Below are 24620 nucleotides of genomic sequence, written 5' to 3' on the forward strand. Positions count from 1 at the left end.
TAAAGTCAGTAAACAAAATTTTACTGTAATATTTCATAACACAGATACTGTATTCTGTTTTAAGTGTAAAGCTACTGTCTTACACAAGAAAGATGGACAGACCCTTGTTCCAAGACTAATATGGATACAATAAATATGGAGTTTTACATACTAGATCTGTACACAGAAACTTTGCCCCACAGCCATAAAAATTTACATTTAACAGTGCAACATATAATTTAATCATTTTAGTTTTTCTGACATAAGATGTTTTTACTTACTAAACACAAGCAACTACCTGGTTTTAATATACATATTTTATGTATATATATATATATATTTATATATATTTTCAACAATCTGTACAGGTTTCTAAACATAAAACTCCAAAAAGGCACAATTGTCTATACAACATGTACAAGAATGGCTGGAGCTGACGAGAAACAACAATTATTGGTCAAGAGTTCATGATTGCACAAAGATTAGTAATGAGTTTGTGTCAGAAAAATGTGCTTTAAGGAAAGGAAGGTTTGCAAAGAAACCTGTAAGTGTTATAATAATAATAATAAAAAAATCTAGGTTGCTATTACAAGTCTGTCCTCATCATCACTGCTGCCATCACTAAACTGTACAGTATTCTGCCTTCGTGACAATCCTGCTGGCCTATGTACCTGTCTCTTTGGAGAGAGAGTTTGATGGACTGGGGACTTGGTTAAAACTTCAGAATTCACCTTCAAGATGGGTTCTGAGGTGGAAGCCCTTTTGACCTGAATGGAAATGACATCACACTTTGGTTTGACATGATTTACTGGGTCAGCCTTTTCAGTATCTGTTTTTCCAGGACCATCGAGTCTTTCATACTCCTTCGAAGGAAAAGGCTCTGCAACTTTTTTTATGTTGTACCACTGGACCGTCGGTGCCGCTTGAGGAGATAAAGCACTAGTGATCGGATTGCTGTCAGCTGCAGGAAAACTCACAGGAGTCCGCTCTTGGTGAATTTCACAGGCTTTGTTACTGGAAGCTGGTGTTTCTGGAACTCCTTGCCCATCTGTAGTTACGGGGCTGACTGAAGGGATCAACGTAGGCAGTGCTATATTCAGTATTTGCAGGCCTGGAATGTGTGTATGTGGGCTGGGGTTGCTCTGAGGAGAAGTGTTTGCAGTCAAAACTTGTAGTCCCACAGCATTTAGCGTGAGTCCTGAAGGATGTATTTGAGGGGCTATATTTGTATTTGTCAGGCCTAATATGTTCACTGTCTCCATGCCCAACGGTGGAAGAGGTTGTAGGCTTGGGGCAGTCAGACTCTGGACGCCTGGCCCGTTAATCTGACCTATTGGAATACATGGCACAACACTGTTCACTTCAGCAACTCCGAGTGGATTTGCAGTGGCAGAGACTGCACGTGCCGTGTCACCAAGCGCACTTGTAGTTCTGTGAATCACGCTAACAGCAGGAATGGTGAGTTGCACTGGCCCAGCTTGAATTGGTACAAATGTGGAGTATGTGGCTAGGCCAGCAGGGACCACATGAATTCCCCCTACTGGGACCATACCATAAGGTGTCTTGGCTTGCTGCTGTGAGTGCAACGGAAGGTGGCTAAATAAATGAGTCAGAGGAGCTGTCAGTTCCGTGGCATGCAGCTTCTCTTCTTGGATGTCAGGATAGGGCGAAGCTGCTGAAGGAACCACCATTGTTGTCTGCGTGCTTTGGTCCACGGGTGGTGAGGGAAGCCGCACAGGCGCTGTGCTCTACGAAAGAGCAGCAAAAACATTTCAATATTAAGAGTGCCAATGCAGCTCAATTAAATCAAAATACCCTCAAGGAGGTAGTTTGAATTACAGCCTACTTTCCCTTTAGGAAGTTGCAGCAAATCAGTTCACAATGCAGCTCATGACTTGAACAATTATTGATTATGTCTCCGCCTCCTCACCCTTTAATAAAACTTTCCTAAGTCTAGTACATCTGCTTTCTCTCTAGTGTTAATACTTAACAAGCATTTTGGCATTTCCCTTATAGTAAATTCATTGTGAAACTCAGCTCTCGACTGGGGATTAACTACTGTGGTATATTGTAACTGGACATCCAGATCTAGAAGCGTCCTCCTCTCCTCGGGGGTATTTATTTAGCCACACATCAGCAGCATTACAATCTCTGCACTGAAAGGCTCATGCTAAATGCATTTGTTAATACAGGATTTTAATCTGGAAGATTAGAATGAAAAGAGATGCATGATAAAGTATTGTTACCATAAACTGACATGGTTAAATGGAGAAGGCACTGAACTGGGACTTGGGAGACCTGGGGTCTGTTCGCAGTTCTGCCATTGACCTGCTGCGTGGTCGTGGACAACTAACTTTGCCTGTGTGTGCCTGTCTCTTCTCACACTCCTTGTCTGTCTTGTCTATTTAGACTGTAAACAGTTTGATATAGGGATACTCTCGGCCTGTGTGTTTGTACAGTGCCTACCACAATGGGGCTCCCATTGCAACTGGGGCTTCTAGGGGCAACTGCAATGCTACTACTAGGGCTTACTATCCCCCGTGACCCTACCTCATACGTCAGGTTACTGCAGAGACTGAGGAGGCAGGTGCCTTATGCCGTCACCATTTGGCTGAGTTATAAGATGCTGAAAATTGCCATTTCCCATCTGTGTTTTCCTCAGTTTGCTAGAGGCTGGTTGGTTCAATCCCTACTCCTACTCTGCACGCGCAGAATTCATATCCCCTGCAGATTCCCCTCCTCCCCCGAAAACAGATTGACAGAGAGGCACTGCAATTACACCTTTCTCCCACCAGGGGCTGCAGTTGTGTCAGAAGAGAGGGCAGCCAGCTCAGGGCTGGAAAAGCCAGCTTCGGAGATGAAGGCAGCAGTGGCTGTGTTCTTTAAAGAGCCTTGCCTGCAGGGCCAGGTGAGGAGTCATGGGATATGGGGGGGGACAGACAGGAAAGAGCACACAGGGCTGCTGTGGTGGGGGTCACAGACTGGGGTTCAGAAGGGCTAGTGGGAGGGACAGAGTGGGGCAGGGCACAGGAGGCTATGGTGTGACAGCATTGAACCAGGGGCTGAATGGGAGTTCAGGTGCAGAGACCCATGGGGGGAATGGAAGAGGGGTGGCTGAAGAGAGGTGCAGGGACACATGAGGATATGGGGGAGTGGTGATGCAGTGACACATTAGGATGGGGCAGAGGTGTCTGAATGAATGGGAGAGGCTAGGGATCAGCCAAGGTCTGCATTGGGGAAGCTTCCCAACTCCCTAAACAATCTCACCTCCCTTACCCCTCTACCCCCAAAAAAACCAAAACAAAACTCGTTCCATACTTCACCCACCCACACCCAACAACCCTCCAGATTCACTCCCAGGCTCCTTCCCAGCAATTACTTCCCTCTCCCTCAGCTCCTCCATTACCCTCACTTCTCCAAGCCTTTGTCCTGGTTCTGAGGGGGTGCAGGAAATAAATTTTTGTTTTATAGTTTAAATGAATTATTACTCAAAGTTTGGTATTAGCATGCCAAGTAAGGAATCTATTTGTCAAAAAAACATTTCCTGAATCTTTTTTTTCCTGTATTGTTACAGACATACTTGCTGACAGGTATTTTGAAATAAATTACCAAAATAATTGAAACTTGTGTGATTACATTGTGTTCTTTTGACAAAATATGCAGAATTTTAAAATTGTGCACAGAACTTTTAGTTTTTGGTGCAGAATTCCCCAAGGAACATATCCCTCAAGATTCCATCAGCATGGCGCATGCATCACCCGAGCATCTTGCTCAGTATGCCATATGCAGGTGAAGCTCCAGACAGACACAATGGAACCGCCTCCTGTTGATGCTGTCCTGTTCCCAACAACTAATCCTTTTGCCTAGGTGAAGGTGCACTGGGCTGGAAACTTTGAATACAAGTCTTAATTTTTTTATAGCTTGAGATTAGTAATTCTGTACTCTTCCCAGCCCTTGGTATTGAACAAGGGCAACTACTGTGCAGGTTTTTTGGATCCCGGAACATACCATTCTATTCTAGCACTAAGTCTATTTGGTATATACCACTAGTTAGTCTGAACAGTACAGCCAATTAATTCAAAACTTTTGCAAAAATCTAAAGAACCATGTTATAACTAATCCTTTTAGTCCTGGAGATACAATCTAATCTACACACTTTTTTTATTTGGGGGGGGAGGTAAAAACCGTGTTTCTATATTATTACTATGCTCCTAAACTTGGAATTCTTTTTTTTTTTTTTTTAAATCTGTATCAGTCTGCAACAATTGTATGAAGAATATAAGGAAGGAAACTAGATGGCTTTTAGAAAAATCACCAAAATAAGGATAGATAATAGGGTTGGCTCCCAATCACAGCTCTTGAGAAGGATTTAAAATACAAGTCTCCCTTCTCCCCCTAAATTGAATACTCTAACCTTTGAAACAACAGTCGTTGGTGTTGCAGAACTTCCCAAAGCTTCTGCTGTATCTGGATAATCTACAGACATCTGATGACATGGAGATCTAGGAGAAGGGCCAGGGGAGATGGTAGGTTCTATACTTGTTTCCTTGTCTTGTATTTTCTCTTCTTTTGCTTCTTGATGTGTGATTGCTATTGGTGACCTGGAATTCCTGCAGTCTGATTGTACTGTACTGAGTACAGTCATCTTTGTAAGTAGTGCTTTAGGTAGACCATCCATAGAGTCTGTGTGGACCCCAGCAAAGCAGTCTGTAATTCTGATGTCTTCATCAGCACTTGTGGTCTCCTGTAGGATGTTTCTAGATGGATGATGCTGAGGGCTGGCGGTAACTGAGGGGGTTGTAGATAAGACTGATTCAGCTTGGCTGTCTTCATCATCATCTTCATTGTCATTATCATCATCCTCCGGGCCATCAGAATCCTCCACATCAAATCCTGATCTATCACAGCCAAACCTTTGCTTCTCACCTGTAAAATAGACCCAATACAAAAATTAGAAAAATAGTTATTCCACTGAAGGCCTAGCAAAGTTTTTCTAACAGAGTTATCAGCTATGGGGGAATAGGACTAGAGAACTTGACATCATCTGAATTGTAATGCTGATACAAAACAGAATCACAAATGTCTATCACCCAACACTCAAAGTACAACACAAGTGCATCAGCTACTTTCCACTACTAAGTCACAAACAACCAAGGGCTCTAAGCTTCCATTTTCCAAAGTGTATCATTAGGCACACTTATGCCAATCCTGTATCTTTTACTTATGCATTGTTCTCATGCCTTTCAGACTGTGATTTTCCCCCTTAAATCTTCTCTATATAAAGTGTTTCTTTTAATAAATAGTTATTTTGCAGGGGGTAGAGGGAATTGGTTTCCTGGTTCATTAAGTTTCCAGTGATGACAGATTTGTTTGCCAAGCTTACCAGTGGGATATTCCCAAGTTTGTTACTGACTCATAGGTGGACATCCTTGCATTTAGTATGAATCACTACTACACAATCTTTTTAAAGAGACAAACAAAAAGAATGGAAAGTGCTAGTCAGAAATGTGTCGAGTTAAGAGGCAGAAGAGACTAAAATTAGATTTTACCAGAATTCTTCACTTATATCAACCAAATGTACTAGGAGTTAACTGACAACTAGTGCACAAAACAGCCCTGATTCTGCAAACACTTAAGCAGGCGGGTAACTCTATTCACATGAGAAGTCCCATTGACTTTAAGTCTAAAAGCTGAACTGACACTACTGTCTTTGACCATCATTCAGAAATCAAACTCTTGATCAGTTTTAGTTGGTAAGCTAAACTACAGATATTCTTTCTTTCTTTTCTTTTTTTGTACCACACCTTGGGAAGAGAGAAGAATTTTCTTCAGCAAAGAGAAACCCCATCTGTTGTATCCGATTCCAAGCCAAACTGGCTGGATCATATTTGACAAAAGATGAACTGCTTGGATGCACTAATATTTTATTTTATATTGGATTAAATGTCAGTCTGCCGAGCTCTCCAAAGAAAATATCAGCACAAAACAGCATTTGGCTCAGAAAAAAACCCTAATATTCAAGGATGTCTGGTTTTAGTGTTAAAATTTCAAAAAGAGCCTCTGTTTACGGGAATTTACACAGACAACTTACTGTCAAGATGAATGACTTACGAAAAAAAATCAGATCTTAATAAGAATTAAGACCTACTACCATTACTCTATTCAGCTGTGAAACCACAATCAAAACATGCATCACACAGAAAAACATACGCACTGAGCTTTAGGTTAAAAAAATTGTATCATTAGAACTACCTTGCAACATTTCAAGCCTTTATGCTTTTAAATTAGTAGTAGGATTAGGATATGGAAGAGCTCTGAGTCTTTAAATAATTCTTTGCGTAATGATTCAGACCTTGCATCCTAGATAGTAATCTGTGCATTAACCAAGAAGGGATACTATATATTTTCTTTCTGTGCTCATAGCAACTGTTAACAGAAATATAATCTAATAACAGGTTCAGAGTAGCAGCCGTGTTAGTCTGTATCTGCAAAAAGAAAAGGAGGACTTATGGCACCTTGGAGACTAACAAATTTATTTGAGCATAAGATTTCTTGAGCTGCAGCTCACTTCATTGGATGCACGCAGTGGAAAATACAGTGGGGAAATTTTATATACACAGAGAACATGAAACAATGAGTGTTACCATACACACTGTGACAAGAGTGATCAGGTAAGGTGAGCTATTACCAGCAGGAGAGAAAAAAACCTTTTGTAGTGATAATCAAGGTGGGCCATTTCCAGCAGTTGACAAGAACGTGTGAAAAACAGTAGGGGGGGTGGGAAATAAACATGGGGAAATAGTTTTACTTTGTGTAATGACACATCCGCTCCCAGTCTTTATTCAAGCCTAAATTAATGGTGTCCCGTTTGCAAATTAATTCCAATTCAGCAGTCTCTCGTTGGAGTCTGTTTTTGAAGTTGTTTTGTTGAAGAATTGCTACTTTTAGGTCTGTAATCGAGTGACCAGAGAGAGACATTGGCCAAACTGGACAGTCTCTACGTAAAAGAATAAATGGACACAAATCAGATGTCAAGAATTATAACATTCAAAAACCAGTTGGAGAACACTTCAATCTCTCTTTGAAAAGTGTGTTTTTCACCATTCTGAGTAATTTTAAAAGATGGATTATGCTAGGGAAGGGATGGATTAGGATGCTGTTACCTATCCACCCTCATGTGTTTCAGGGAGGAGGGGAATCTTTAAACAATATCATGCACCTAAGAAAGCAATTTCTGCAGGTTTCCACTCTGGTCTGGTCTGGACTTGCTGGGAATGCAGACTGCGCATCTACACAGATGAATACCAGGCAGATGGAACCACCTTTGTGAGAGGCATCTGCAAGTGGAGTCCCTCAGGAAGCAGATAAGAGCTGCAAAAGGAGGTGGCTTGTTTGCGTAGCAACCAGGAGCACAAGGGCTTCATTGACAGGACATATGTGGAAACATCTGGGACAGAGGATGCTAGCCAACTAAGGATGACTACAGCAGCACCAGAGGAGAAAGGAGACTGTTTGTTGGCCACCTCGGGCAGTAGACAGTGGTGACCAGGTGCTCAACACAATTATTATTAATGGGGGGGGGGAAGAGGGAGGAATGCAAGCAAATAGTGAAAAAAAATAGGTTAAAGAGATAAGTTTGATGTATTCAAGTCAGTAGGGCCTGATGAATTTCATCCTAGAGTACTTAAGGAACTAGTTGAAGCAATCTTAGAACCATTAGCGATTATCTTTGAGAACCCAGAGGACTGGAGAAGGGCGAACATAGTACCTATCTTTAAAAAAGGGAACAAGGACGACCCTGGGAATTACAGATCAGTCAGCCTAACTTTGATACATGGAAAGATACTGGGACAAACTATTAAGCAACCAGCTTGTAATTTCCTTCTTTGACAGGGTTACTGGCCTAGTGGATTGGAGGAAAAACACTAGATGTGATGTATCTTTATTTTTAGTAAGGATTTGACACAGTCCCACATGACATTCTCATATGCAAACTAGGGCAATATGGTCTAGATTAAATTACTATGAAGTGGGTGCACACCTGGTTGAAAGACAGTACTCAAAAAGTAGTTATCAACAGTTTGTTGTCACACGGAGAAGACATATCTAGTGGGGTCCTGTAGGAAGGGTCAGTCCTGGGTCTCATATTATTCAGTATTTTCATTAATAACTTGGACAATGGAACAGAGAGAATGAGTATAAACTCTGTGGATCACAGGGAGCTAAACTTGATGATCTCTCGAGGTCCCTTCCATCTCTCCATTTCTATGATTCTATGAATTACTCCCTCTTGTGGAGTCACAATGGTTTAGTTTTTCCATAGGAACAAATACTAGCAAAAGGAGGAGCATGGTGAGTGGTCGTGAACAGTGGCAGGTGGCATAAAATGGTAGTGGGAAGAGGTGAAAAGCTTAGGTTGCCAGAGTTTCTGTGCACATATGACGTACATTCTGCAGAGATTAAGTGTGCGGGATCTGTGTTGTGTAGCCAGTGAGAAATAACCATAGCTGTCATGCAAAACAGTGTGTTGTGAGTAGTTACTGATAGTTGTGATCTGAACATTGCACAGGGGTTGACACACTTCACGGTTGTTATTGAATAGTAACATCAATCATTGTCATTCAGATTTTCAGCCAATCAGTATTCAGGGATTTACATAACTGAGTGCTTTCACTGTAGTCAATGCTAGCATCTTTGCATTTTGATTGACTGAGCTCCTAAGCATTATTTAAACATCTGGATTCCGACTAACTCTTTACTTTTCTCTACATTAGTATGCCTGCTGTGTGCTAGTGTTTAAGTCTCATTTCTTTTGTTCCTATAATTAAATCTCCAATAAAAAGAATATTTTAAAACAAAGCGTGTTCAATGGCACAAGTAACAAAGCAAAGAGGGGTATTCAAAACATTGGCAGGGTTTCCCAAATGGAGAACACCTGCATTATTAGATTAGCATTCATCTGGTTTGGGTTTTTTTAGGTCCAGGCCCACAATAAAGATAAAGGAGTAAGATTTAGCTGAGCGGTATCCAGCACACAGGTAAGCTTGGTTATTTGATGCATTAAGCACATATTTTAAGAGACAGATTTTTTTAGATCATCTTACAACTTAGCTTTAAGGATATATTTTGATATTTAACATATATATTTTGTACTTTAAGTACATTTTTGTCAGCTGCATTATATATTGCAGAAGCTTTGTATCATCACTTTGAGGTGACTACACTGATGTGCACAGAATACATTTTTATATAAGGACTAAAAGAGACCCCAAGTAACTAGGCCAAAATTCCCTACTTCATTGTGAGAAATTACCTTCTCTAAACACACATTTAAAAACAGTATGGATCTCACAGGGAAATACTCTTAATATAGGACCTATGCCAATATTTTGTAAACTTATGCATATGCCTCAATCTTCCATCATCAAAAAGTGGAAAGCATGTAGGGGACACTGATTCCTTAAATGCAGGGCTTAATATGGGGCTATCATTCCCCCCGCCCACTGTTTTTCTACTTCCCTCCATCATTTGAGTTTGCCAGCTTCTGCTTAAAAGTGTAGACCTAGAGCCAGAAGCTTGCATTATAAGCAACCTGACAGGGATGAGTGTAGTTCCATTACTCCCACACTGCTTTCAAAACATTAGATGAAAAAAAAATCACTCAAGTTCTTTTGGCAATGCAAAAAGGAACACTATGCTTTATATCCATGTGTGCGTGATCACTGCACTGATAGGTCCCTGAGCTTTTGTAATTCATGAATGCTTAGAGTATTATCTAATATTAGAGATGTTACTTGTGATAATGTTCAACTCTACGGTTTCTGCTTCCTTCTTACGTGGAGGGGAGGGGAGGAACCATGAAGGTTACAGGTTTTTAATAATAAGGTGCAGTCTTTGGAAGAGTTGTCAAACAGAGGCTGTGACCACTTACTGTAACTGAAAGAGCCTATGGCACCTTTTTTTGCAAGCTGAGGCTTGTTAACCAAGATGCCTTGGTCCAGTTCCAACCTTGGTAATTGCTTTCTGCCTGCCTAAGTTCCCTGTAAAAATTTAGTCGGAAAAATGTATTATTTGCTTGCTGACCTAAGTTCTGTATGATATTGTTATTACATAGTTGATACATCACAAGAGCTGTGTGCATTTTGCTGTGGATATCAGTGTAAGTTTGTAAAGCAATATAGGACATGTTAACATTAGCAGCATTGTTATAATGATTGTGTTTAAATATTTGTTTTAAAAGTTTTGGCACATTTCGTCTTGGTCACAAAATAACCAATACAAGAATCCAGCTTGGTGAAAATAGTGTCTACTACAGCAAAAAGAAAGAAAGGGGAAAAAAGAAAATCTACTTGGAGAACTTGAAGGATGTTTGTGTAAAGCACTCAGGATAAGTGAAAATTAAGGTTTCCTGCACCCTTCTTAACTCTGTCCTCTTACATGTATGCAGTTTGACCCTGTCTAATTATGTGATTTAATCCTCTCTCAAAGAAAAAAAGGATACATTCCTCTAACATCTTAGATATGCCTGGGTAACATTCCACTACATAGTACAACTGTGTATGGATGAGTCCATGCATCATTTATGTGTGGGAGACAGGTACTGAATGAGGCAAGGGATCTTAAGAAAGCACAAACTTAATTGCATTTCCTGACTTAACTGTGCAAATCTAATGGTCTTTAAGAGGTTTTTTTTTGTTTTTGTTTTATGCAATTGAAGATCTTATGTATTTTAAAGAAGAAAAAGGCTCTATCCTGCTCAATGTCCACAATTAATAAAACAGATGCTCTTTATTGATATGGTGCCTGACCCAAAACCCACTGAAGTAAATATTCTTCAGACATTCTTCAGTCTGGCAAAGGAGCCCTGCTCTTTTCAGTGTGTACCTCAGCAGACATATACTGTATGTTCACTGAGCACCTGAGTTAGCCTCCCCAGATTTGTTTCCTTTGCTTAGAACGTTGGTGAATGTGCCTAAAATCTAGTATCCCAACTTCTGCAAATGCTTATTCTAGGATTTTCAAGCACTTATAACTTTGCAAATACAAAACTTGTTTTCAGTCTAATTTTTTACAGCTCTTCTGTTCTATAAAGGTTATTTCCCAGTCAAAGTTCTAATCCCACCATTTGAGCACAAAAACTGTTTAAAAAAAAATCAACCTCAAGAATATTTTATCAATGGCAAACACATTTGGAGAAGGGGAATGAGGGTGTTTTGTTCTCCCTCAAAAAGTGGCTGAACCACCATTTTTTCTTCAAACTTTTCCAAAGAATGTTCTCCTTAGGCCACAAATGAGACCTGAACCTTCCAGCCAGAAAAATGAAAATTTCAGGAAGTTAACTGCAAACAGCGATTTAATAGAAACACTGACATAACTTTTCACTATAGATTTGCTAGCACTTCAGCTAGTAAAACTGAGTTTTTAATCCTACTTATTCATGGGTAAACCCTCTTGATTAATTTTGTCCTTATGTCCTTGGCCTGCCACTCAGATCAGTATTTTTTACAATGGTGTTGATTAGTTAGTTGCTATAATGGCATTTTACCTCCAAGAGGGAAAGAAAAGGATTAAAGTTCCTCCACACAGCAGCATTAGTTGGAATTATTAGCATCTTAATATGTCCATTACTGAGAGAGCCTAGGGCTGACTAACTCCAGCCCTGCTCTTACCAGATGAGGATGCTACAAACTATAGGACTGAGGTAGATAATACTAAGCATTTCTTTACACACTTTTGTAAGCCCTTTATTTTAAAATATTTTCCTGCTTGAATCCGCTGTTCATTTTAGTAATAATATTTACACGCGGCCTCATAGCAAATGTTTTCATAGTCTAAGTTTATAATTTTTCAATATTGATTCTGATATGGTCAGAAATAAGCGTGGTGAATTTTTTGACTTTTCAAGGCCTGATCCTACAGCCACTTAGTCATGTAAGTAACTTCCCACTGAATTCAAATGGCAAAGTTCAGGGGCTTATAACTTGACCATATCTGGGTAAATTTTCATGGGAAAAGGAGAAGACCCAAGGACTATTCCCCTGCCAAATTCCAAGCTCCTGCTACAAAGCAGGGAGGCACAAGAACTCTTCAAAGAAACAGTTGGGGAAAAAATACATTTAACATTCGCATAACTAAGATTTTTCCTTAACCTTGTTTTTTAAAAGGGCGGAACTGCTTTTACTGCAACTTTCCAAAATTGTTCAGCTTGAGGCAGAGGGCAAGCATGGAAAATTTCAGCCTACATGGCTACGTTTGGCAAAGTTTATAAGCTACTGAAAGCAGGGAATTATAATGGAAAATGTTAGGCAATCTTAACTACAAGTGTCCCTAACAGCTCTGCTTATGAGAGACCGAAGGTACTTCTTACTAACTGAATAATATCCTGGGCTGATAAACACTGCTACCTGCAGCCTTGAGTCTATTTCCAATAAATGCAGTTTATTTTGTCCAGAAAATGGGAACATTTAACTTAACAACTAATTAAGGCATTTATTCCATATTATCAAGTTATAGTCTTTATCCAAGTTTAAGAAAGATATAGTATACTATGGCAACGAAGGTGGAAATATTTTCAAATATTACACTGTATTATCAATAATATACAGCAGCGCCTCCTTTGTAAACCATCACCATCCGACCTGTTTTTCTAATAGTACTGCAGGTACATACTTGAAGTAGCATAGGATTATTATTAGTTATTATTAGAAGAGTATTGCAGTCTTGCATTGGACATCTCCAATTCCCCAGTGAGACAATTTAAAACTACTTGGCAGAGAGCTTTCACAGACTTATAGGTAAATGTTACCAAGAAAATTATGAAACAAAATTAGCACCTCTTTCTAAATTTGATGGATTACTATTTTTTAAAGTAAACTCACACAGATTAAGTGTAAATACTGCTTCAGCTATTAGTCTCTGCTCATTACTGTCTAACAGACTCATAGTGACATCTGCTGGAAGAACCTTAAGATCCTCAGATAAGCAGCTGTAAATGTTTGAACCTGAAACTATGTAAAAAAAGAAAAGAGCTTATGGCTTCTCACATTCTTTTCTTTAAACAAGAAGTGTTATTCACACATAATCCTGCCTTGTGTATATCTCGTATTATGAATTACCAGTAGCCACAAACATTCTACTCCCAGGTCAGAGGATGTAGAGTTAGAATGCATATTACATACATTTAAGCTGAGCAAATAATCATGTTAATTATTTTTAAAAAAAATCTTCCTTGGAAAAGAAAAAAAAGGTCAATTTTAGATTCTTCCAGATTATCAGAAGTAGATTTTTACTGAGGTTTTCATTTATTTTAACCTTTTCTATGCTAAGAACGCAGAATGAAACAGCATTGAACTAATCCAGAGCCTTGAAAATCAGTTTATGAACTACTGTGATAAATGACACACTGCTAATTAACTTGGAAAAATCTGATCTTTAGAAAGGCTCATGTAATTTTGTTTGAAAACTACAATTCAGTGTATATTACATATAAAAATATCTAAATTACAGTGTGGAAAGCAAGAAATATTTTTAGGATGAAAACTTTCTGCATAGAGACTGCTCACAAATTCTTCTCATCACTGGAGTTTATTGTTAATAACCTCTATAACGTAACTGGCGATTTACTTAAGTCTGCAAACTCTTACACTTGTGAGTAGTTTTATTTAGGCAAGCAACCTCACTCATATGCACTTGGCAGGATCAGGCCTAGAACGTTTACAATTCAGAAGAGATACAAATTCATTTTATTAAAAAGACTGCAAAGTAAAAACAAACATGGTCAAAAAGGATATCCCCAGTTGGATTTTGTCACACAAAATGGTTCACTTCTGCTGACAGCTGAATTCAGATATTAACATTCCTTACATTGTAACCCTTGGGGACAAGAACATTCCATGGATCAGAAGATGAAAGGTAAAAGGATGTGGGGATGGTTTGGAACACAAAAGGTGAAACCAAAAAGTATTTACTAATACCCAAATGATGACAAATCCAAACAAAAGAACACTGTTAAAAGCTCTGATCCCACAGATTCTTACCCAGCAAGGGGGAATCTCACTCTCGCTCTCTTTTAAAGAACACCGTAGTCCTGTAAATTCTTAAGTGTAATGACTGCAATGTCTCAAGTTGTTTGAAAAATGGATAGCATTAAGTACATGCACACAATAGGGAAATATCTACAACAGCTTTCCATTCCCTTTTTCTATACGCTGATATTAAACTGTGTAGTACTTCCAGGTGAGAGTCAACCTCTTTCTGATATTGGCTACTCATAGTGGTATCAGTACTGGTATTAGTAGGATAACATAAGTAGTGGTAAATTTTAACGGTCAGACTCAAACAAAAAGCTAGTAGTTTCTTTAAATGCCAAACACTAATTTCAGCTGATTAACCCGAAGAAAAACCTACTGAGTTTTACTGGAGACAACAGCTTAGTTAAGTAGGTATCAACAGAAGTCTAGACATGTGTATGGCCAGTAAGAATATGCATTATTACATATGCTAGGATAACAAATTATAACATAAGACCTATAGACACCCTGCTGCTTCAGGACAGAAGCGAACAATTAACTGCCTTAAGGGAAAGATGAAATTTCCGCTATGACCAAGTCATTTCCCAATTGTCCCTTCCTGGATTTCTTGCACCTTCCTCTAAAAAACAGCTGGTATTGGCTGCTGCCTGAGGAAGAATATTGGGTCAGCTGGACCATTGGTTCCTATGATATAAACGTGCCACTTCTAACAATCAGTCAGCTCTTTGAATAAAAAATAAAAGCATGCAAAAGCTGTCATTTATTACAGTAAAAAAAAAAAAAAAAGCATATTTCACACAAATAAAACATTCACCACTGAAAATCAAGGTGGTGGAAGGTGAAAGGATCAAATAATACTGATGTTATTAGGTGAAATCAGATGATTTACACAATGATTTACACAATGCCACAGTTTAGATGTATTGTAGTATCAGATCTTACTGTGCAGCATAAGCATTAAGTGCTATTAAAAATAATTAATTTTAAATAGTGCTGCAGCATGATACACATGTAAATGTACATGCAAGGTGAGGTAATAATCTTTTTTCCCCCCAATTTAAAAATGGTACAGTTAGTAAATTCTACCTTATCAAGCACATGATACTAAATTATTTAGGGTAACATTTTCAAAAGTGCCTACGTGACTTTGGAGTCCAAGTTCCATTTACTTTACACGGTAAGTTACTGTAAATGAACCGTGTTAACTCAGAGGTTAAAGACTCTTAATTTGTAATGGAGATGAAGCTTAATAATGTGGTTCTTCTAAAGAACATGTGTAATTTCTTCCACAGAACACCACAGACCTTTAATAAAACAGAGCAAACGGATTTTCAACAGGACATAGGCTCCTAAGTGACTCAGGCACTTTTTAAAATGTTACCTTTAGTAAACAAAGGTAAATGTCAAGTACATTTCCCAATTTCCCACCTCTACTGGAGATTCTCATATTAATTTAAAAATGTTTGTTTCATATGTAGTTTTGCTTCTGTTTTTGCTCTGGAACAACAAGAGCACAATAAAGGCTGAAGAAAGTGGCCTTTGGAAAAGAAACAAAAGGGGGTGAGAGGTGCACAGCAACCATTTACAACTTTTGCATGCCCCAAGGGGAGACTTCCTGTACATCCTTCATGAATTCAGGTGCCGTGGTTACATACATCAAAATAATTCTCTCTCTTTTGTTTGGGCAAACAAAGACTAGAGAATATTGATGAGAAATAAAACTTTACACAACTGTAAAAACATAAAACTAATAAAGGGTTTAAAAAAACCTATGTGAAATAGCAGCACTTAAATGTACAAACTGTAAGCAGAGAAAAAACTTGGCATACATACAGTCAACATGCATTTCTTTGCTGATGCAATCTTAACACCTTACAGTGCATACCCAAAATTCACAACCTTGTCTAGAGCACTGCTTTTAGAAGGTCCTATGCTTGTATAACGCTGACAGATCCCAGTCGTCGGCAGGGGGGACTGAGCTTGGGACCTCTGGAGCTTCGTGCATGAGCCTCTACCGCACGTGCTAAAAGCCAACTGCCTGTTAGCTACGGCTGTAGAACAGACTCATTTTCTCTCTTGCTAAGTGCTGTCAGTGCCACTAGCTGGGACAGAACACTACACCCAGAAGGTGTGTGGGTTACATTTGCATGTACTGGCACACAACTCCAAAACTAAAGATACATGGAGTCAGTTTCTTTAAGGAGAAACATTTTAAGTGTTCCCCAAAACTTGCATTGATTTCTCTGTAGAACAGAGCAAAATATACATCATTCTACAATATATAGTACATACTACTACTAGGTTAAATTTTGATATACATTAGAACTTTTACAGAGATTACTGAAAAACGTTCAGGTCAATTTACGTCTGGGACACAGATGTACCTGAAACACGACGACAGATCCTTGCTATGTCTCGTTAAAGACTGGGTATCAAATTTTCTTCCCTGAAGAGAATTATGCACTATCTACGTGCTTTGTTTTCTCTTGGTATTTGGGCACCTATTAATGATTTTAGCAGTTTCTGGCAAGTGGACACTTCAGATCAGGCTAGGATTTTCAGAAGAGCCTAATGGAATTAATGTCTAAATCTCAATGAATTTCAATTTTCTTTTTTTTTTTTTTTTAAAAATCCCACTAAATTTAGCTATAGCATTTTAGTAATTTTCTTGCAAAAATGTTGTGCCCTAATATATGCTAGTGAACTACTATGTAGTCTAACAGTTATAATTAAAATAATAATTTAAAAATAACTATTGTCCAGAGTACTAATGAGGATTTTAAATCCAAAACCATAACTCTCCTACTATAAAGGGACATCTTTAACAATGCAAACATAAACCTATCAATCACTTACGTTTTTTCACTCTAGTGAATAGAACATCCCTGATCACCTATACTACAAAAGGTCAAATAAGATTATGATACCTGCAGAATGGTATTTAAAAAAAACAACAGTTCAGCATTTTTTTTTTTTATTGTGTGTGGAAACTGAACATTTGAAATAAAATTGTTCCTAAGTGAGAAATAAATGTGACTATGTAATGGCTGCATATTTTCTGTGGTACTTGTTTTGTACATCAAAAAAAGAGGACTAATTCATGAATTTTGTTGTCAAATAAGAAAGATTACCTTTGTTTTTTTCTGGTCTTCAGAAGGAATAAATCAATTTGTGCTCAGAAAGGGCAAATGCCGCTTCCTTTGTACTTAGAACATTACTGAGTCATACCAACTGAAGAACATTGAGTCACATTCTCAACATTATTAAGAATTAAATTCAGACTGATTCACTTAGTCTGCTATTAGTTGTCAAGTGGGAGCAAGTGCATTAATCTATTACCCTTTCTTCTTCTTTCAATAAACTCTTCACTACTTTTCTCTGTAAAGCCTCTTCCACAATCTAATAAACTATTCAATGTAAAGAAGAAAAATATTCCAAAGTAAAAATTATGTCTGATCCTACTGCAGTACAGGTGGGTGGGCGGATGAATTCCATCACTACACTGATGAATTTCTAGAGCCAAAACTAAGTCCTATAATAATGTCCTGTCTTACCTCTCAGAGTTGCCCACTGCTAGTGATCCATCTTATTCAATTAATCAAAATCTGCAATGTCCCTAATTCTGCATTTCTGGAACAGCTTCAACCTCCTACCCTCTTCCATCGGCAGCTTTGAGAGTGTTTTAGGAATACAGGATTTGGTTCAAATTTTATCAATTGTTATAAATGCCTTTTACTGATGTTCATGTTATTAATGACAAAGTAAAAAGGGTGAAGGTGGAAAAGCGGCAGAATTGTTAACTGCATATCACCCCACCTAGTGATATACACTCAATCACTGCTACAAGAGCACAGTCTTCTTCTGCATGCAGCACAATGACTGCTTTTTTGCTTTCTGGGATGAGCTGCACAAAATATTTACAGCAATATGTTCATAATTTGAGCATTTTAGTGAAGATTTGACATTTGGTCCAATTTTTGTGAGACTTATATTAAAATTTGATGTTTTCAAGCAAAATTATTTTCAGTGAAAAATGTGAAATTTTGTGATATGGAACTGCATGTTCTGCAGGAAAATTTATGTTTCTGAGATATTTTGAGGTTTTGTAAAATTGGTGATATTAAACTGCGTAGCATTTTTTTGAACATTTCCCAGCAATGGACTTTTAGCAAATGCCATCTTTTTTTTTTTCTGGCTTATGTGTCTTTCTAGTATCTTTTACTCTCTCTGTCATATTTCTAAGGTGTCTATCACACTGGCATTTCCTTCTAACAGAAGTCAAAGGCTTTGGGTGAGAAAGGATAGATACGTGAGATGACAGAAAAATAAATCAGTACAAACGTGGAGTAAAAAAATGAAGATTTAAAATCCGTACCATATTCTTCTCCATCCTGGTCATCTATTAAGCCTACTGAAACTCCTAAATCCATACATTTCTTGCTGTGTGCCTTGGACTTCATATGTTTTGTCAAGTTTCCTTAAGAGAAAAACAAAAATGAATTGCTCTTTAAATATACATATCTATGTACCCAAGATTTACTCTTTAAATATACATATCTCTGTATCCATGTCACATTCTGCACATGGATCTACACTGAGACAAATACAGTTACAGGTGTACTTTGATTTTGTGTATGATATATAACCAGCTCACTCTTCCCCACACCCGGATAAGCTGTCCACAGTTATCAAACATCTAACACCCTGAACCAAGTGTCACAACACTTAACTTGTAGGGACCTAGAAAAATCACCGGAACAAACACTACAATCAAAAAGCCTGAGTTAGGTGCCTAGGCTCACTATACAATGAATGGGGACAGATAGGCATCTAAGAATGAGATCCACAAAAAAACAGCATGTGAGATGGAGAACCGCCTAAGCTAGCCAATCGAAAATGCAGAGGAGAGGGGTGTGTCCTAAGCCGCACTCCTCTCAGGGAGACACCTATCTCTGCTTGCCTATCACAACCAAGAACCCCTCTCCTGGAGTCACTTGCTTAGATGGCTAAAGTGTTTCTTACAAGAATGAGGTAGGGACTTGCCACCACCACAGTGGAAGTGCCTGTTATATTAATTTTGATGAAATAAATAACTCAAAAGAGTTAAGGAGTTAACATGACCCTGTCACTGTCCACCATTAAACAGTTTTAAACCAAATTGGGGGTTTGGTATACAGATAACTTACCCTGCTTGGTGCCATGTGACAAATTCAGATTCAAGACTCACTGAATTTGTCACACGGCAAACATGCCATAAAAGGTGTTTTTAATTTTTTATTAAAGTTACAGAAATGGAGGAAAAACAATTAAAGCACTTGAAATGTGAAGTATTAAGGAAAAGAGAAAAAGTTAGTAGAGATCGGCTGGAGCTGTTGTTGATGTTCGAAACAGTTTCCTAGAAGGCAAAATGACACATGCACACAAATGGGGAAAGAAAAGAACAGCAACGACAGAAAAATGCTGCTTCTATCTGTGGTGTTGATTCTCACCTGAAATCTCCTTGCTGGAGAAACACGTGGTCTTTTCAGCCACTTTGAGATCTGGCTGACCTCTTGTAACAGAGTTGTGCTGTTTAGGGCATTGCTTTTAGTTGCCTTTCGGGCCACAAACTTACAGCAGTGTTGCAAAATATGCAGTCTTGGCTGGCTAAGCCAGACTCTCACTGGACAGAAAGCAAAAGGAGAGAGACAGGAAAGAGAAGAAATAAGATAGGGAAGGAAATACGGCAGGGGGAGGGAGAGAGGAGAAAGAGGGTGAAGGGTTTGACAAATTCTCACACCCCACCGGTTGGGATTTTGCCACCTCCCCTGGCTATGTTATCTGGGTCCTTCTCTCTGGTCTCGCTTTGTCAGGACATCTCTTAGGATTAGGCTGACGAAGGCCCAACAGTGTCACAGTGGATCCTGGGTCCCAGGAGACGGTGAGGGTGGAAACCATGATGGTGAAGCTCACTTCTTCCCCTTTTTTTCAGTCAGCAATTGTCAGACTCAATTTTCACCCCCAAAGTCTTTTCTCTGAAGAGCTCCAAAAGTGAGTGATGGGTGGAATAGCTCGTCCCCTCATTATGTTGTCCACCAATTAGACCTAATTTCCAGTCCCACACTTCTCTTGTTTACCAGGCATGAGCTTAACATAGTCCTAGTCCATGGTTACGTCAATAGGTCTTTTTGGTTAGACTAAGTCTTTCGGTCTCCATTTTATACCTTTTCCCATCAACATTTATTTTTGTGATATTTTATGAACTTTGATGCACTTTCATATAACAGCCTTGCCAAAATCTGCATCAGCTCTGGGTGCAGTCACAAGAGCGTAATGCTGGGAAAACATTTGTACCGAAGATCAGGTTGCTGTCCTGCAGATATCTAAAAGGTATGTTTTTCAGCAGAGCTACTGAGGTAGATTGAACACTGGTGGAATGAGCTCAAGTCTTGGAGGAAGGAGAACCCCCGAGGCTTACTAACAGGGTAAAATGCATCCTTCAACCCATTTGGATAGTCTTTGGGTGGACACTGCTTGTCCTTTCATGCATTCTGCAATTGAGATGAAAAGCCTGGGTGAAGCCCTAAAGGGTCTACCTCTGTCTAGGTACAAGTCAAGAGTTCTCCTTGCATCCAGTGTGGGAAAGCTTGAGTCTTCTCTCTAAGTCTGAGTCTTACTATAAAACACAAGGAGGTGGATCTCCTGGTTGATGGGAAACCTTGGGAAGGAAGCGAGGGTACGGATGTAGAGTCATCGTGTTGTGATAGAACACTATATACCGTAGGTCAGTGATCAAGACTCCAAGCTTCATTACCCTCCTGGCTGAGTGGATGGCTATGAGAAATGAGATCTTAAAGGGACAGATGAAGGAGGGAACAGTTCGCCATAGGTTTAAATTGAGGTTTCCTCCATGCAATAAGGAGTAAGTTGAGGTCCCTTGGTGGAGTTGGTTCCTTGACAGGAGGGAAGAGGTTGAAGAGGCCTTTGATAAACCTCATTGTGGTTGGGTGAGTAAAAACTGAAAACCCTTTGACTGAGAGGTGAAAAGCTACAACAGTAGCTAGGTGAACTTTGCCGGAGCTCAATGATAAATATGAGGTTTTTAATTGAACAGGTAATTGAGAATGTGTGACAGACAATACTCAAAAGAAGCTGTATATCTCTGCCCGCACCCAGACTGGAAGCATTTTCACTTCTGCAGGTACATTTTCCTTGTTGGAGGTTTTCTGCTATGAAGCAGTACAGTTTGTACCTCTGGGGAGCAGTCTTGTCCTATACCAGAGAACCATCTAGTAGCCAGGCTTCAGGTGAAGAGCTGAAAGATTCAGATGAGTGATCAATCCCAACTCTTGGGTGAGGAGGTTCACTGTCAGGGGAATAAGGAGAGACAATCACAGAAACAGGCGAGTCAGCTCTGGGAACCACACCTCTCTTGGATAAGATAGTACTAAGAGGATGGCTACTAATTTTTCTTTTTTCAATTTCTAAGAACCTTAAGCAGTAAGAGAATTGGAGGATAAGCATAAAGCAATACATGAGGCCAAGGAATGTCTAAGGTATTTCTTGTCAAGTTGTGGAGGTCCCATCCCCTATAGCAGAATTGTCTGCACTTCACACTGGATGGAGTTTTGAAGGGATGTGTCAGTAGCTGGCCCCAGGTAAAATATCTCTGGGAATACCTTGTCATTCAGCTCCCATTGTGGTCTGTGTCTGCAGAGGGAATCTGCCAATGAGATCTGTAGTCCCGAAAGATAAACTGCTGAGATTTGCCCACGGTGTAATATTGCACTAGAGTTCCAAAGTTTTATGGATTTGGTGCATAAGGACTGGGATCTTGCTCTTCCTTGACGACTGATATAATATATTGCTATTCTGTCGTCCAGCATGATCCTGATTGGGTGGCGCCTGTTGCTGGGTAGGAAGTGCTTGCAAGGGTAATGAACCACTCTGAACTCTAATATGTTGATATGGAGTATGGCCTCCCAAGGAGTCCATCTTCCTTGCGCTATGAAGTTCTGGGAGCGTGCGTCCCAGCTTATCACCGAGATGCCTGGAATGATGGTCCTTATAGGAGGAGGCTGCAGGAACAGAACTCCCACACACTCTTTTTGTGGATCTTTCCACCAACTTAGAGTGTTTAGTACTCTCCAAGGAAGTGATACCTGTTCCAATAGACTGTGCTTGTTGGGGATATAGATGGTTCTCAGCCAGGCCTGAAGACACCAAGAGTGTACTGTTGCTAAGGGTGCCACAAATGTACAGGCTTCCATACGGCCCAGAAGTTGTAAGCAAGTCCATGCTGTGATTTACTGTGTCTTTGAACTTCAAGGTAAATCTGTCCTTGGGCAAATACTCATTGGCACTGGAGAAGTCCACAGTGGCCCTGATGAAGTCTGTGTTATCTGGGTATAAGGGTAGATTTTTTTCAGATTGAGACAGACGACTAGTGAGTTGTGAAGAGCTAGAGCTTTGCCAGTTACTGCCTGAGCCTCTAGAAATGAGCAACCTTTCAGGAGCCAATTGTCCAGGTAGGGGAAGATGATTATTTCCATCTAGCAAGATGGACTGTGGCAACCAATAAGACTGTGGTAAAGACCTTGGGCTGGCAGAAAGGTGAGATAGAAATAAGCATTCTGAAGGTCAAGGGAAATTAACCAATCTCCCGGATCCAGAGAGGGAATTATTGCTCCTTGGGTTATCATTCTGAAATGCTGATCACAGATGAAAGTGTTGAAAATCCTGAGGTCCAGACTCGATCTCTGTCCTTCAAGTCTCTTCAGGACCAAGCAATACCAAGATTTAAACCTTTTTAGAGGAAATCCAGTAGAATAAGTTCAATCGATCCCAGTGTTAGGAGAGATTATACCTTCTGTCTCAAAATATTCTTGTGAGAATGGCCCTGAAGAGGGATAGGGAAGAAGGGTGAGGGGGTGGTAAGGAGCTGAACTTGATGGAATGGCCTGTGAAAATCAACTCCAGGATCCATCTGTCTGACGTGATGCACTCCCACAAAGGTAGAAAATGGGACAGATGATTCCCATAAGGGTGGGAGAGGGGGAGGTGCAGTGTAGGATCCAGAGTAGATGGTAGTTCGTGGCCCTTGACCAATAGGTCAAAACTGGTATTTTGAGGACATCACTGGTTGGGAGTTCACTGAAGAGGAGGGCCCTTTCTTAGGGAACCTGGGCTTCTTCCTGGGGTGGGGGGATTCAGCTGGTCTCAGGGGCTAGTAGTGGACTAGTCGAGATCACTGAGCAGTCTGCAACCTGCGAAGAGACCAGACTGTGGTGTCACTAACCAACTTGCGTCCCTCAAAAGGAAGGCCCTCAACAGTATTTTTTACCTTCCAGAGGAGGCTGGAAGACAGCTGCCAAGAAGCTTGGTGCATGACTACTGCTGTAGCCATGGAAAGTGCAGCTGTGTCAGTGGCCTTGAGCGCAGCCTGTAGAGGTGCCTTAGCAATTGTCTGGCCTTCTGTAATGAGGGCCTGAAATTGTCCTCTCTGATCCTGAGGCAAGTGTTTAATAAAGCCTGAGAAAAAGAATAGTTTTTGAAGTCATACTTCGCCATCAGGGCTTGGTAATAGGGCTTGGTAATTGGCTATTCTGAATTGCAAAGAAGCAAATGAGTATCTTGTGACCCAGAAGATCCAGTCGCTTCGGCTCTTTGTCTGATGGTTTTGAATGGAACTGATGTTATCTGTTCCTCTTGTTTGCGGTCTCAACAACCAGAGAGTTGGTTGTAAAGTAGGAGGTAAAAAAAAAACACTGACCCTCTGGGTGAAATATGATATTGCTTGTCAGCCCATTTGCAGGAGCTGGAATAGTAGATGGAGCTTGCCACACCTTGCATTACTTGGGCTAATGAAACATCATTGATGGGCAAGGCAATCTTGGCCTGGGGAGATGGAAGAAAGATATCTGATGGAACGTTGGGGTTCCTGTATCTCCTCCAGTGAGTCTGTAAACTGTCCACTATATGTTTCACCAGGTCTTGAAAGGCCTTGATATTATCACAGTAAAATAGTGGAGGAGACATGACAGCCTCATCTGATGAGGAGGAGCACTTGTGGGAAGGTGTTTCTTCCTCCTCAGTGAGAAGTATTGTAAGAGCAAGGCTCAATAACACTGTTTGTTGCTCCTGACATGCCCTCTTACAAGAGGAGACCTGGTAGAAATGGTCACCATATGGGTCTCAGGGGTTCCAGACGGCTCACTGAACTGGGACAAAGTAAAAAAGGAAGGGCCCCACGGTAGTCCTTGCCAGGGTCCATGGGTGTGTTTCCCACTAAGAGTTTCCTCCTCAGGTTGAACCTTAAGAGAAGGTGGCAGGAAGGCAGAGGACCCTTGTATAGACACTTCAGAGTCAGATGAGGTGTCATTCCCCATATCCACTGGGGGAGTGGATGATGCCAGCACTGGAGGTCGAGTTGATACCAGACTCTAGCATGGTATATGCACCTTTATTGGTAAAGAGGTTTGATAGGTGGGTTGGCTGATGAGGTGGCACCAGGGAAAGTTGTGTTGGTACCAACTGGAAATCTTTCTCAGTACCCTCAAAGTGTGTCCATGGGGACCTTGTTGGTACCAGAGGATGAGACACCATCGAAGAAGGCATAGATGGAGAGTAAAC

General features: G+C 40.0%; 1 protein-coding gene across 5 annotated transcripts in view; it reads right to left on the reverse strand.

Moving 5' to 3' along the window:
- Nucleotides 1-322: 322 nt before the first annotated feature.
- HIVEP1 (HIVEP zinc finger 1) overlaps nt 323-24620 on the reverse strand; it is a 184767-nt gene continuing 160469 nt past the window's right edge. For all 5 annotated transcript variants that reach the window (XM_084620936.1, XM_084620937.1, XM_084620935.1 and 2 more), the window contains 3 exons: nt 18385-18486; nt 4394-4905; nt 323-1727 (listed from right to left, as the gene is read on the reverse strand). In XM_084620936.1, the coding sequence (XP_084477062.1) occupies nt 555-1727; nt 4394-4905; nt 18385-18486 (1787 nt within the window). In that variant the 3' untranslated portion in view covers nt 323-554. The remainder of the gene's footprint in view (nt 1728-4393; nt 4906-18384; nt 18487-24620) is intronic.

This window comes from Lepidochelys olivacea, assembly GCF_965140295.1.
Source record: "Lepidochelys olivacea isolate rLepOli2 genome assembly, chromosome: 2".
Lineage (NCBI taxonomy): Eukaryota > Metazoa > Chordata > Testudines > Cheloniidae > Lepidochelys > Lepidochelys olivacea.